This window comes from Coffea arabica, chromosome 8e, assembly GCF_036785885.1.
Source record: "Coffea arabica cultivar ET-39 chromosome 8e, Coffea Arabica ET-39 HiFi, whole genome shotgun sequence".
Taxonomy (NCBI): domain Eukaryota; kingdom Viridiplantae; phylum Streptophyta; class Magnoliopsida; order Gentianales; family Rubiaceae; genus Coffea; species Coffea arabica.
In genome coordinates, this window is record NC_092324.1 from 51290236 (window position 1) to 51304133 (window position 13898).

Here is a 13898-nt window from a genome sequence, read left to right on the forward strand (position 1 = left end):
CTTTTCATGGATTCATATTTTTCTCTGTTTTGTTCACATCATCACACGGTGCTCAAAAAGTTTTATATGGAGTGGTAAATAAAGCGAGAGAATGGAATGAATCTTTGGAAGTAACCAATGTTTACATTCAGCGGTCTCTTCTGTCCTGCACCATGTCCTAGTTAATATGTACACGTTACCCTACCGGGATACGTAACCTTTTCCTGTCCGGCTATTTCATACAAGTCAAACAATCGCCACCATGATGGGCCAAAATTGTGGGACTCAATGACCAAAACAAGTACTAAACAATAACAACGCACCTTGTCTAAGTTAACAGCTCAAATCTTGACAAAGAGTTAGGTAAAAGTTGATTTGTTACCGATGTTTATTAGCACACCGAATTTATCAAGAAAACAGAAGAAATGGAGGCCGACAATTTTGTTGGATGTTTCCGAGAGGGGACGAGACCGACAAATCGTCTTGCTGGCTTACTTTACAGTGTTAGTACTAGTGTTCCTCAGTTTTTCTAGGTTGGTAAAATTACAAGATATGTGTGCTTGAAAACTCGGAGCTTTTAGTTGATGTCCCCCCGACCATCAATTCCTGCTACCAAGGCGGCACTCAAAGCAGCCCAGCCCACCACAGCACTGCACCACTCCTAGTAATCAATCAATACAAATACAAATGATGGTGGATAATGGCCACTCCATTCATCTATACTGCTGTGCAGAAACATCATCATACAACATGTATATGGATTTCATCACTAACATTGCCCGTTTCTTAATTCAAGATGTCTGTGTTTTTTCTCTTTTTTTTTTTGGGATTTCTTTTTGTCCAATCAATTTGTCCCCCTTGGACAATCAAGCATATAACAGCACAATCCTCCTCATCATAATGATACAAATGGAGGACACTCGATCATATTATGGAGCAATATTCTCACCGTGCCTCTGTCTGTCTAGTTTAAAACCAAGGCTCTACGGGAAGACACCACGCAACTGAACTGGCTCAGGTTTGATAGTATTTGTTATTGTAAGTTTGTAACGAGTAGGACAACATAGGAAATCAATTCACCAAGCATGGTCAAAAAAGAAACCAAAAAAACTTTGTGGGGTTAGTCCTTGGGGGGGGGGGGGGGACCTTTGTCCTTGCCCCCAACCCCACCATTCCATCCGTCTATTAGTAGGGTATTACTTCATCCACAATAGAAACGAAAACAAAAACCTCTCCAAACCAACTTCCCAGTTCCGACCACCGCCACCGCCAACGACAAATTCCCGCATCTCTTTTCCGTTTTCCCACTCGATGATGGTCCATCCCATTGGATCCAAGTAGCTTTCCTCTCCTCTCTTCTCATCTCTTTGTTTTGGTTCTTTCTCTGCCAAAATTATAAAGCGTGGCCAGTAAAACCAAGTGCCTAAATATCTTTTCCCTTTCTCCATTAAATGCTCACTTCAGCCCTCTCTCTTCTGTCTTTCATGTCCTTTACCTGAACTTACCTCAATTTTTCTGTCTCGTCTGCATCGCCACTCTTAACTCATTCTCTCCCTCTCTCTCTCTCTCTCTCACAGACACGGACAAAACACACACACACTAACATCTCTCTGCCTTTGTAGTCTGTCGTATTACTACAACCCACGGGTGGCGCTTCTATATGGCAGCTACCACTACCCAACTCAAATTCCAGACCCATCCCATTAAACCAAAACGACGCCGTTGCCGCGAGACAACTATCACCACCTCCACTTCCACTCCCCCCGTCGCCTCCGCCGCCACGTCAGACCACTCTTCCACTTCATATTTAGCCGACAATAACCACCAAAGCCGCAAACTTGACACCCCAACAGTCGTCTCGCCTGATAATTCCTGGTGCTGCCCTGCCGTCTCTAAACCCCCTGCGCCACCTTCACCTCCTCCAGCACTCCCCTCCGCCGCTAGCTCTTCACCATCCCATTCCCCATTACCATCCTCCTCACCTTCAAATCTAAAAATTCCTTACTCACCCACTACAATCCCCCACCTGATGGACTCCTTCACCACCACTACCACCGTCCTCCACGGCGGTGGCGCCGCCGTCTCCCACGACACATTTCCGTCATCTTTCAGTAAATTTAACTCCGCTCTCACCGCCGGGCTTCTCAACCCAATGTCACCTCCCCCGCCCGTCGATAAAACCCGTTCAAGCCCGACCCTTTTCGAAATGATGGCCAGCGAACCCGATTGCCACCCCCGAACTGCCGCCGCCGGAACGACAACCCACCAGGTTTCAAACGGCGTAATTTCAACCCTAAATCAGAAGCCTTTGGACAGACAAGCGTTAATGCTGCAGCGCCTGAACGATCTCTTATCTCGCCGGAGCCCCGGAAACCAGTTCAATGACTCGGCTTCCGCCGACGTCAAGCTGACTTTGAGCTCCAAAGATGGGTTACATGTTTCAATGAGTGTTCATAGGCAGATCCTTGTGTCGAACAGCAGATTTTTCGCGGAGAAATTGTCAGAGAAATGGGTTAGGCAGCAGAGGAATGCGGGCCCCTGCATTGTGGAGATTGCTGACTGTGATGATATTGAGGTTTATATTGAGACTCTCAAGTTAATGTATTGCAAAGATTTGAGGAAAAAGCTTATGAAGGAGGACGTTTGCAGAGTTCTTGGAATCTTAAAGGTAATGTTATCACGGCTTATGAATTTGTGTATATCTGATTAATCGGTTGTTAATTAATTATATTTTACTGGTCTCGGATTCTCGGAATGAAAGGTTTAAAGGTGACGTTTTAGCTTATGATTTGACAGATTATATCGCTCTCCGTACTGCTTTCTAAATTAGATTTATGCTTGAGAGTTGAATAGTGGAATAGGAGTTCTGTAGGCCAAGCTAGAGCATTGACGCACTATGCTAAATTTGAAACTCGGAATGCAGAAATTGTAATAAAATCGCAGCAAGTGTCTAAAATTTAAGGGAGATGCATATTCAAATTTAAGTCATTTCCTGTTATTTAGGGATTAATTTCAATGCCAAGTCAGATTCTGAGTTTGGACTCAAAAAATCATTTTTGTTAGCATATACTAGTAACTTATAAACTGTGGTTGGCTAATCATTTTCCTGAAGCTACAGTCTATGTGTAGTTTGGATGAATGGACTGAATCAATAAGAAATTTATTGCTAAATCAAAGGGATTTATGGAGATTGGGTGTTGAAATTTGGTTGATAGTTTGGTAATGTAGGTTTCAGCTGCCATTGGATTTGATGCGGGGGTTTTATCATCTTTGGAGTTCTTAGAGGCTGCTCCATGGGCTGAGGATGAGGAAGAGAAGGTGGCTACACTGTTATCAGAGCTGCGTCTTGAGGGGGTTGGAGCAGGGGAAGTTTTGAAGAGGGTGTCTCTTGATGTTACAGCGGGCATGGAAGATGGGACTGATAATGAAGAAGTTCTTCTGAAGCTACTACATGTAGTTCTAGAAGGGAAGGATGAGAAAGCCAGGAGAGAGATGAAAGGCTTAGTGTCCAAAATGCTACATGAGAATACTGCTCAGAATGATCTGAGGAAGGAATCTCTGTACTCAGCTTGTGATGGATGTTTGCAATCGCTTCGCCACTATTTTCTAAAGGTATCAGAGGGAAACTTGGAGGACGTGTCTCAGATTGCACGGCAGGCTGATAACTTACACTGGGTTTTGGACATATTGATCGATAGACAGATTGCTGAAGATTTTTTGAAGACCTGGGCATGTCAATCTGAATTATCTGAAGCACATTCAAAAGTTCCAGCTATTCATCGCTACGAGGTTAGTAGAGTTACGGCTAGGCTGTTTGTTGGGATTGGGAAGGGGCAACTACTTGCCTCCAAGGATGCCAGGTGCCTGCTTTTGCAAACATGGTTAGTTCCATTTTATGAGGATTTTGGTTGGATGAGGAGGGCGTCAAAAGGCTTAGACCGGCACCTAATTGAAGATGGCCTTTGTAACACCATTTTAACTCTGCCTATGGCTTGGCAGCAGGAAATACTGATGTCTTGGTTTGATCGATTTTTGAATTCTGGAGATGATTGTCCAAATATCCAGAGAGGATTTGAAGTTTGGTGGAGGAGAGCATTTTGGAGGCGAAGTGGTGAACCAGAGCGGCCTCACCAGATGCGAATTACAAATGGAATAGTTGAAAACTCTTGAAAATTGGCATATTCTTTGAAGCTAGGGGTCTACGTCCCTCACTTCTTGTCTCCTGTTATCTTCTTATCACTATTTTGCTGCTATAACGATCCTTCTTCTTTCATTTTTGTTGCGAGTGCGGTGTTCAAATGGGCAATATATATTATATTTTTCTGTACAAAAGGTGATGCGTCTAATGTGATGGGGCTATTCTGGACGAGTCTGAGTTCGAGTTATAGTTCTGGTGACAACATCCACGTTGTATTTGATTGACAAGAATGATACACAATGGTGTTTAACAATCTACTCAATTTGGAGTCAGATTTTCCTTTTGCATCCAGATTGTTTCCTCTCCCGAGTTGTTCTAGATTACAAAACATTCCCGTCCTGAATTCTCTTAATGTAAATTGATGAAAGCTGTTGACTGATCATCACTATAAACTAGCACTCTTAAGGTCAATATTGGAAATATGCTGGCCTTTTGATACATTTGAGCTTCAAATATCTTTGCACCGTTTTCAGTGGTGGCAAGAACCAAGACAAGGCCAATGTGCCTTGGAACCGTGGGAATGTGGAGCCATGAAAGGACGTAGTCAGCGGCTGTACAACCTAGAACTAGAAGTAGATGCGGGATGTTTGCCAGGGCACTGAAATATTAACGATTCAGCATTTTCTCAATTGTCTAGGCCTCTAGGGATCATCCGGTATTCCTTAACTAGGAAATCTGACAGGGAGGCACCAAATATAGTTTAACCCAAATAGGGAAATAAATTAAGATTAATCTTCTATACACTGACAGTGTATACACTTTCACCATTAGATGCATGACACATAATCTGAATTTGGATTTGAAACTCAAATATTGTATATGTATCGTATATCCAACCGTGATAGTGTATCCAACCGTGATAGTGTATACACCGTCAGTATATATAAGATTTACTCAATAAATTAAGATGAAAAAAACAAACTTCAAGCGTAATAGCATGAGTCACTGGATAGGATCATTAGGGTTGCGGAAAGACAGCACAGTTGAATTAGTATGTTATTATGATATTTTTCTTCTTCTATGATACAATGGAGGGGCAATAACTAGGCCGATACATGCGTTGCAGAGGAGGGAATAGTCTAACGAAAGCCATGGTTATCCTGAGAAAGAGTTAAATTGCAGTTGATTCAACCCTTGCCCTGATCCATGACTGTTTTTCTCTGTCTTGGCTGAGTTACTTTCTACTGTCATCATCAAAGTGAGTGAAGTAAGATGGTCCGGTAATCAAACAATCATAATTCAGCTCACCAGGCTTGGCTATTGTTTGCCTTCATTGGAAAAAGCAATAATCAATTATCAGCCAACGGCAGGGATAACAAAATTTGTAAACTTCTGACAGAAAAGCATCGTATTGGCAATAGTACTGCTGCGTATTATTTACCATTCTTGGTCAATCAGCATTTCATCTGTCAATCCAAACTTCTTTAGCTCTTCTTGGCTGTGATGCATTAACAAGCTGTACCTGCAGAGTCGGCGTGTTAAAAGTTTTGAGTTGCTAGCAGGTTCATCCTCTTGTGATTTGAAGAATTTTACCCTATTGGAAATTTAGAATTGTTCTGTGGTCAAGACTAACTAGCATTAAACAGGGCCGTGGATTATAGTTTGTGGCAGGTGTAGACATTTGCACCTCTATCAGTAAATAGTTTCATCAACCTGGGATTTTGAGATCAGGCTGTCTGATCAATGTACAACAGAAACTTTTCAAGGATTACCTTCCGCCATAACCTCTTTCCATGACAACCATTTTTCCATTGCCAAAGTTATGCAGTCCTTCAAACTGCTCCACAGTCCATTTGTACCACCTCATTAAGAACACCCGCAGCGTAAGGCCATGAGAAACCAATACCAAGTTCATGTTTGGGCTTTGTTTACCAGGTGGTTGAAAACGTCCGATGTCAATATCAGTTCTAAGTGTTTCCCTGAACCCTGCAGCGTAACAATTTCCATGTCTATTTACTTTTCTTGAAAAGCTAACATAGATTAGCTATTCGATTGGACTGGGAGAATCAAAGTGTCAAGTCCAAGTCTTTAGGGCCTAGATCACTTGAGGGCAGTGATCCTCTTCAATTTTCATTAGTACGTACGAGTTACTAGTTCTATTTCGTTTGTGTTCTTGTTACTTCTGCTATCCTGAAAAGGGAAAAAATTCATACATGTAAAGGATCCAGTACCTGTTATTCTATCATAAACATCTGCTGCTGATTCCCCATTGGGAAATCTATAGAAGAAACGACCATAGCGAGCTCTAACAGCTTTCTCAATCTTCATCTGTTCTTCGTTTTGAAAGTTTCCTAGCAAAAGAACGTAGAAAAAGAATTAAATTTAGATAAATCATCATACGCTGGTAACTTGTTGCCCTAGGCGTCAAACAATGGCAATATGCTAGAGGGGAAAAACAGGGATGGAGTGCTAATCGAAGTGTTGAACAGACGAGCATCATAATGTACAATTTGACGAGTACCAAAATCTTGCTCTCTTAAACGGGGCTCTTCTCTGACACCAGCAATTCTGGAACGTTCAAATGCCTTGGCCAAATTACGCAGCGTTTCGAGTCCTCTCCTGTATGGTGATACATAGAAATAAACTTTCCAATCCTCTGCTCCATCTTCCTCAATCATTTTCCTTATTTTCCTCCCACATTCTTCAGCCTCAGCAACTCCTTGTTCTGTTAGGCCAACTTTGGGGTCAGCAACTCTAGTATAAACGGCTTCATCCACATTTCCTTCACTTTGACCGTGTCTGACGAGAATGATTCTGCGTGGCCTTGGAGGCTTCTTGAATGCTGCGGGATTTAGGAGGAGGTTCTTTTCAGGAAAACTTGCTGAACCATTGTCTTCATGAGGTTTAATGTTCAATCTTGCAGTGTCATCACAACATCTGATGATGGAATTTGAAGTGGTGTAAACATTTTGGTGGAAAAGTTGGGATCGGAAAGAGAAACTGGGCGGGGCTATTGTTGAAGAAAGGCCGCTCATTGCTTTACTTTTGGATTTTGCAGAGACAAATGAATGTTAATGAAATGAATCATCTCCTGCCATATCCAGAATCCTGAAAGGTTCCTACTCATTTGCTGCGAAAATAGTAAAAGAAACAGGCATCTGGAAATTGACCACGCGAAGCTGTCTACCATTCAAATCTTGAAACAGTAATGAATTAGAATACGACCACGACTTCCACGGATGTAAATTTTACCAGGCCCCTTTCTTATCCTTTTGGGAATATTCCGCGCAGCCCTTCTGCAGCTTCCCGTGGTTGCGCGGATGTAAATTATCGGGGGTATCCCAACAGTAGATTATCGGGGATAATTTATTGGAAAAAAAAATATTATAAAATATTTTTAATTTTTTTATGTGACGTGTATGAGATAAATATGTGCTTTAAAAAATATATTGACGCTGTAAGTAAATAAAATTTTAAAAATAAACAATATCCAAATACAGTTCTCTTTTTTGTTGTTGTATAATAGTCATATTTAATATATACGGCCCTCATTTTGTTGGTCCTGTAGAGACTAGGGGTGCAAGTGAGCCGCAGTACTCCTAAGTAGCTTTAACTGTTAGAGTAGCAAATTGATATTCCAACTCAAGAAAAAAAAAAACTTGGCTTTAATTATTAGAGTAGCAAATTGACTCGACCTCGAATTTAAAATGGTATGCTACAAGTTCTCAAGAGCCTAGTTAACTATCTTTTATTATTTAATTTTTGGTTTTTAAGTGTTTCGGCTTTAGTAATGACTATTGGTTTACTAAAAAATTGTGGCTATATTTTTTTAATTAAATTTAATGAAGAAAGCTTGATTGAGGTCAAAATCGAGAGCGAGTACGCGAGTCAAACTCAATCTCTAAAACGATGTATTTGATAAATTCGAACTCAAGTTTAAATATATTTTTCAATTAAGTTGAGTTCAAATAAAATTGTGTTCGAACTCGACTCGATTCGACTATACTGTAAGTGTGAAGACACAAGTAAAAAATCACTAGGGGAACAAATTTAAAACTTAATGTCAGTAAAATTCCAAATATTACAAACTACAAAGTCCTCTTAGCTAGTTGGTTTAAGAAGGGTAAACTAATAACCATAATTCCAGTTCATTAGCATAACATTTCCTCCATAGTACCCTGCAGCGAGGCCTTCTAGCATGTTTGAAACGCTTCCAGCCACTTGGAAACGTCACAAGACGGGCAAGTCCATTAGGAAGTCACCTACCCAGGACCTTTTGATTTTGGTTTTATGCAAGCTCCTGTGCCAGGCCCGACTGAATGACAGCCAAGATGAATAGCAAACTATATCTCCTGAATTACCAGATTACTTTAACAGCTATGGTTGGGCCGACAATGATCATTACTCTGTAAATTGAAGCAGCCCACATAAAAATTCGACTTAGTAAATGGACCATGGACAAGTGAATGAGTACACTTTACCAGATGGACCAATACGGGCCATCCAAGTTTGCTTCCATCGCTGATGTGAAGATGACGAATACTGTTGTTTTCTTTATTTCCTGGCTGGACCACCCTGTCCCATTGCAAATTTTTGTCGTTTCTCAATTTATTTTACATATTACACTTTGTACCTGTTATCTATTTCCATTTCTTTTTGAAGGATTAGAATTTGTATGCGTTCCTTTCTTCTAAATTCTAATTTACCTTGAAAACGGATAGGTGTACGCTGGTCCTTCAAACATAAGCTTAGCTAAAACATTAATTGTTTGATAATCCAATTCAATATTTAAACTTAATAAATTAATTGATTTAGATTTTAACATATTCAAACTCGTTTGTTAACAAAAAAATAGAACATCTCAATTAATTAAGTGATACTAAATTTTCTAACCAAAACTTACTTCAAAAAAAGTAAGTGATAAACTATTCACTTATCACCTGACGCAAAATATGCTCAAATATTAAGATTTTAATACTTAACAATTCAATAATTTAATAGATTCAAATTTTATAATTCAATTTTATCAAACACAACCTAAGATTAGTTTTAAAGTCTTTACAAGACTACAACTACTTTTTTTTTTTTTTTCCGGGGTGCGTTTAGCTCATTTATAGTTCTCCGACAATCATGATCCACTTGATAAGACCTAGCATATAAGTAGGAACTCCAGTTCATTTCTCCAAATTTGAGCTTCCAAGAAGATAATGATTATCTCTTAGCTCTGTTAACTATTATTTTGGACAGTTCACAAATTTAAATGTTAAAAATATCTCGAAAGACACCCAACTACCATTCTCATTGTGAACGAAAATATATACAAACAAATGAACAATTAGGGCTGACGCCAAATTTCAATCATTAAGATGGAATGAATGCACAGAGCCTTGTTGCTCACATACATTAATTGATAGTGTGGAGGAAGATGATAATTTGATTTAAATTAGTAGGATGTGAAGTATCTAAAATGACAAAATGCATACAAATTTTGATCGTACTTGGTTACTTTTGGATCTTGAAGATTTCAACTTGCATAAAAATTGTCATACAATAATTTTAAACTACAACTTCTTCACCATTCCTAGGATTAACTTCAAACATGGTCACCCCCCTAACCCTCCTTTAAACATCACATTACAGCTCCTAGTTATAGTAATTCAAAGACTGGTGTTCCTCGTACTTATTGATCTGCTGGAACCAATACAAACACATGAAGAGGTGAAAAGAAAGCACCGCAGAATTTTTCCGTCACCACCACAAAAACCAAGATTGCCGCAGCGGCCGCCGAACGCTGCGATATTTCATACTTGATACGGCTGACTTGCCAAAACTATACGAGACAAGCTAGCAAATGGTTCATGCAGTAGATCAATCTAATTCTGTCCTTAATTGTTGTATCTACATCTGTCTATGTTTGCACTTCCAAGTGAACTCTTTTCTTTATCTTGATTCTTGAAGAAAACTGCGGAAAGTTCGATCGGCATGGCTAATCATCATCGAGAATAGGGTCGACTGTTTTTACTAGTCAATGCTTGATTATTAAGAAGTGTCACATTCGACTTCAATCACAGTAAAAAGAACTGAAATAGAGTGGAAAATTAAGGAGTTGGGGGGGGGGGGGGAACAGAGAAAAAAGAGAACTATGGAGTACGTACTATGGACTGCATTATTCTTAGTATGTGGTAAGATATTGACTGCTAATCATTTGGCTCGGTCCCTGGCCTGGTAACTTTTTTTTTTTGGCTGCCAAGATATCCACAACGTATAAAAGAACAAGAAAGTCTATACATTGGACTTGAAATCCAAGGAAAACTAAATTCCTTTGTCCTTTCTTTGTCTGCCTTTTTGGGTAGGCCGGGGATGCATTACAAATATATATGTTCTTTGCCAGTTGTTTTAGTGTAAGCTGTAAGAAAATGCTTTTAAAAATGTTTTGAGCAAAAGCAGATTGATCTCGCTGTTTACAAAAAAACAGCATGAAATTGTAGTTGCTATGTTTCTTTGCTGTTCCTATATCTCAATTCCGGAAAGCTTAAATGTATGGAGAATTTTATACAACACAAGAAAAGGAGGAATTCTTTTAGTTATATATAATGTTTGACTTGTTGATTGAGCTGCTAATTCCTCAATTAGTTGCAGATTATTAAGGTAAATTCTGAAGGCGGGATGAACACTAAGAGCACGATTATAGACTATTTTAGGACAAAACAATCGTCAAAAAAAAAACAGCTGCAAATTAAACGACAAAATCATCTGACTCAGTCTGCTAACACTTGTCAATTTGTCATGATCTCAAACAAACAACTTGGATGATTATTACTAACAAAAAAAAATAAAAAAAGATTAAGCCGTTTTATCTCTATTTGATAGGACACCAATCTGTTTGACGAATTCTAGAAATTAGCATTTTGTTAATCTCAGTGGGGCAAGTTGAGCACCACCTTAAACCTTAAATTACTCTGCAAAAACTAAATTTGATGATGTGTATATTGGCCCAGAATTTGGCGCTAATCAAATGTATCAGGGTGACAGTTATTGATTAAACCTTTTCACGTAGTAGAGCTAAACCAATACAGCAAACTGATAGGCATTTCTTCAGAAACAGCTTCCTTAAATTCCAACCAAATGCACATGAAATTGGTATCACACATCTACGATTAAGACGCAAAAAACTATTCAATTTGTAGCATCTTTGGCTTTCCAAGTCCGGGTGTGCAATTTAATTTATTCACACAACTCCAAGTCTCAATCAGTTCTTTCTTTTTTTTTTTTTAATTTATTCTTGTGGAAGAGAGAAATTCAATGTTTTTTTTTATTTCACTAATTTCAAAAATATTCAACGGTGAATCTTCATTTGTACATGCATATGAAAGGACTTGATCGCTCACAACAAATATAAGCATGATCATACTTGCACAATTTAATAAATTCTTCTATTCCTTAAATTCTACCTTAAATTTTCCTGTGAATATATGCAAAGAGATATATTTGTTCATCAAATCTTGAACCTTTTTGGAGTTTTGGGTGGATGCCGTTAAAAATTTTTCTGACTGCGTCCTTGCGTATTTTTTTTCCTGAAAAACTATATATTTCCATTTAAGTTCATTGTTTTATAGAAAACTTTGTTCTATCAAGCAAAAAGTGCAAAGCAACCTATCAACTCGAGACTGTTTCAGCGTCAACCATCTAGAAGAAGCAGTTGCTTTCCAAATATACAACCTTTTCTCGAAAATTTTCAAATTAAACCAAGATATTATCAGTACTATACGTAACACAGATTACCACAATTGATTACTGGCAACTTTTTGGTAAACTTTTGCACAGCAAATCTATTTCTTAATGTATCTCGAAAGCAAACGACCTAAAGTCCCGATTAGCATGTTGATTAAAAAAAAATTAGTGTGTTCGCTCATCTTAGATATTAGAGTTTTCTCTTTTTATTTCTTTTTAAGTAATATTTGCTTTTACTTGTTGAGCTCATTTGTTTACATTTTAGAGGAGATCCCGATTCTCATAACTTACTTACCTTTTATCCCAAGTGATATGAACTTATTTACCTCTTTCCTTTGGTAGCTATATGACGATGGCCCAGGAAAAATCTTGGCCAAGAGCCATTAGCATGGGCGGCTCCTTTTTTTTCGTAGGTTATTATTCGGCACTGCATCTGCTGGCTACTCGGAATCACTATTCTCTTGCACGATACTTATTGTTTAAGGAGAAGCATGACCGGAGCTACTGGAATCTAGTCGATCTACTTTCCTATGTTTTCCCTTTCAAATGCTGGGATCTGGACATTTAGTTTGCTACTCCAATTGTTTGCTTTGGCTTGTTTGGTCTCACGTGCACTTGTTTGGATTGTTAGTTTTCGTACAAAAATTTTTATATTTTTTGTGAATATATTTTTTAATCACCGTTTTATTTCACATATATCAAATTATTACCGTATACTTTTTAACAAAAATTTCTAAAAATATCAACCCAAATTCGGTCAAGTCATCCCTCAAAAGACACGCAAAAGATCGAACACATGAACCACAAAAGAAAAGGATTTGACATCCCAAGTTGATTAATTGGAAACGGGGAGGTGAAGATGAGGACGGATCTTGTTTTTCTCGATATGTTAGATTTCAGAGCCTATCAATTCAAGAGGCCTAGCTAGTAGCATTAGAAAAAGAAAGATAATTGATGTCTGATTAATATAATCAAACAAAGATGACTCATAATAAGTAGCAACTAAGTTGTCACGTAGCAAGAAAGTTCTCTCATCATCACCCAATGATGGCATCACAAAAATTTCCAAGACAACTTCTTTGTTATTTCCAACACATACACTAATTATCTTATGAGAGACATTCGTGCAGTGAATAATCAACTCGAACGCCTTAATTTAACTTGAAAAATCAGCTCAGTATATTTTGTATAATATAGATAGTGGTATGCACGCCTAGCTTAGAGGGACCTAAGCAAATTTTAGACAGCATCGTTTGGATTGGCCTATTTTTCAAGAAACAAGTTTTTTAAATATAATATTACAGTAATACACAAACAAAAATAACTCAAAAAACATCTCATATATATAATATATGAAATATTTCAAAAAAACAACTCATCAATGCAGTATATCAAATATTTCAAAAAATATTTATAGTAAAAATTTTTCATATGCACTACTATAATAAAATATTTCAAAAATACCTCTAAAAACAGCTCTTCCAAACGGAGCGAATATTTTAAGTTGATTAAAAGACAAAAAGTGCATGTTGACGGGCAAGTGTTTGTTGTATTAAGATTTGAAATGGGCCAGATGATTTGATTTGTTTACTGTATTATTGTCATTTGGATTGCCCTTACTCGTGTCGGTCACTTCTTCTTTTCGTCTCAAGGAAGGAGTAACTTCATGAAGAATATGCTGACGAGGGAGAGAAAGAGAGACATTTTACCTCAACATTTTCGATATATCACATACGAACGCTTTCTCTTATCTTTGCTTTAATTTTCTCTTTACTAGTACAACATCTGTATTTTTTAAATGTTGTTGCTATTACTCACAAGAAAGTCTATTCGAGTTTCAACAGACAAAAATTGAATTAATATTTGTTATATCGATAGTGCATACATTAGTAGGTTTTGATACGTGACATATGCATAAAATTTAAATTTGAACTATAAATTTTGCACAAATCGCATGCATCTAATTCTGTCATTGTATATATCACTTATATGAAAAAAAATAATTCAAACTAATTATGCACCTCTAGTCCAAATATGGAAGTATATATGC

The 13898-nt window shown here is 38.0% G+C and overlaps 2 protein-coding genes across 2 annotated transcripts; one reads left to right on the plus strand and one right to left on the minus strand.

The window, feature by feature from the left end:
• Positions 1-1159: 1159 nt before the first annotated feature.
• Positions 1160-4464, plus strand: LOC113704392 (BTB/POZ domain-containing protein At1g63850-like). Its single transcript, XM_027226283.2, has 2 exons — positions 1160-2647; positions 3208-4464. Exons 1-2 carry the CDS (start codon positions 1640-1642, stop codon positions 4147-4149), a joined length of 1950 nt encoding a protein of 649 aa, XP_027082084.1. The 5' UTR covers positions 1160-1639; the 3' UTR covers positions 4150-4464.
• Positions 4465-5141: 677 nt separating this feature from the next.
• LOC113703429 (phosphoglycerate mutase-like protein AT74H) lies at positions 5142-7448 on the minus strand. The gene is made up of 5 exons (XM_027224786.2): positions 6639-7448; positions 6349-6468; positions 5890-6103; positions 5559-5639; positions 5142-5445 (listed from the first exon to the last, which is right to left on the minus strand). Exons 1-5 carry the CDS (start codon positions 7150-7152, stop codon positions 5352-5354), a joined length of 1023 nt encoding a protein of 340 aa, XP_027080587.1. The 5' UTR covers positions 7153-7448; the 3' UTR covers positions 5142-5351.
• Between the last annotated feature and the right edge of the window lie 6450 nt (positions 7449-13898).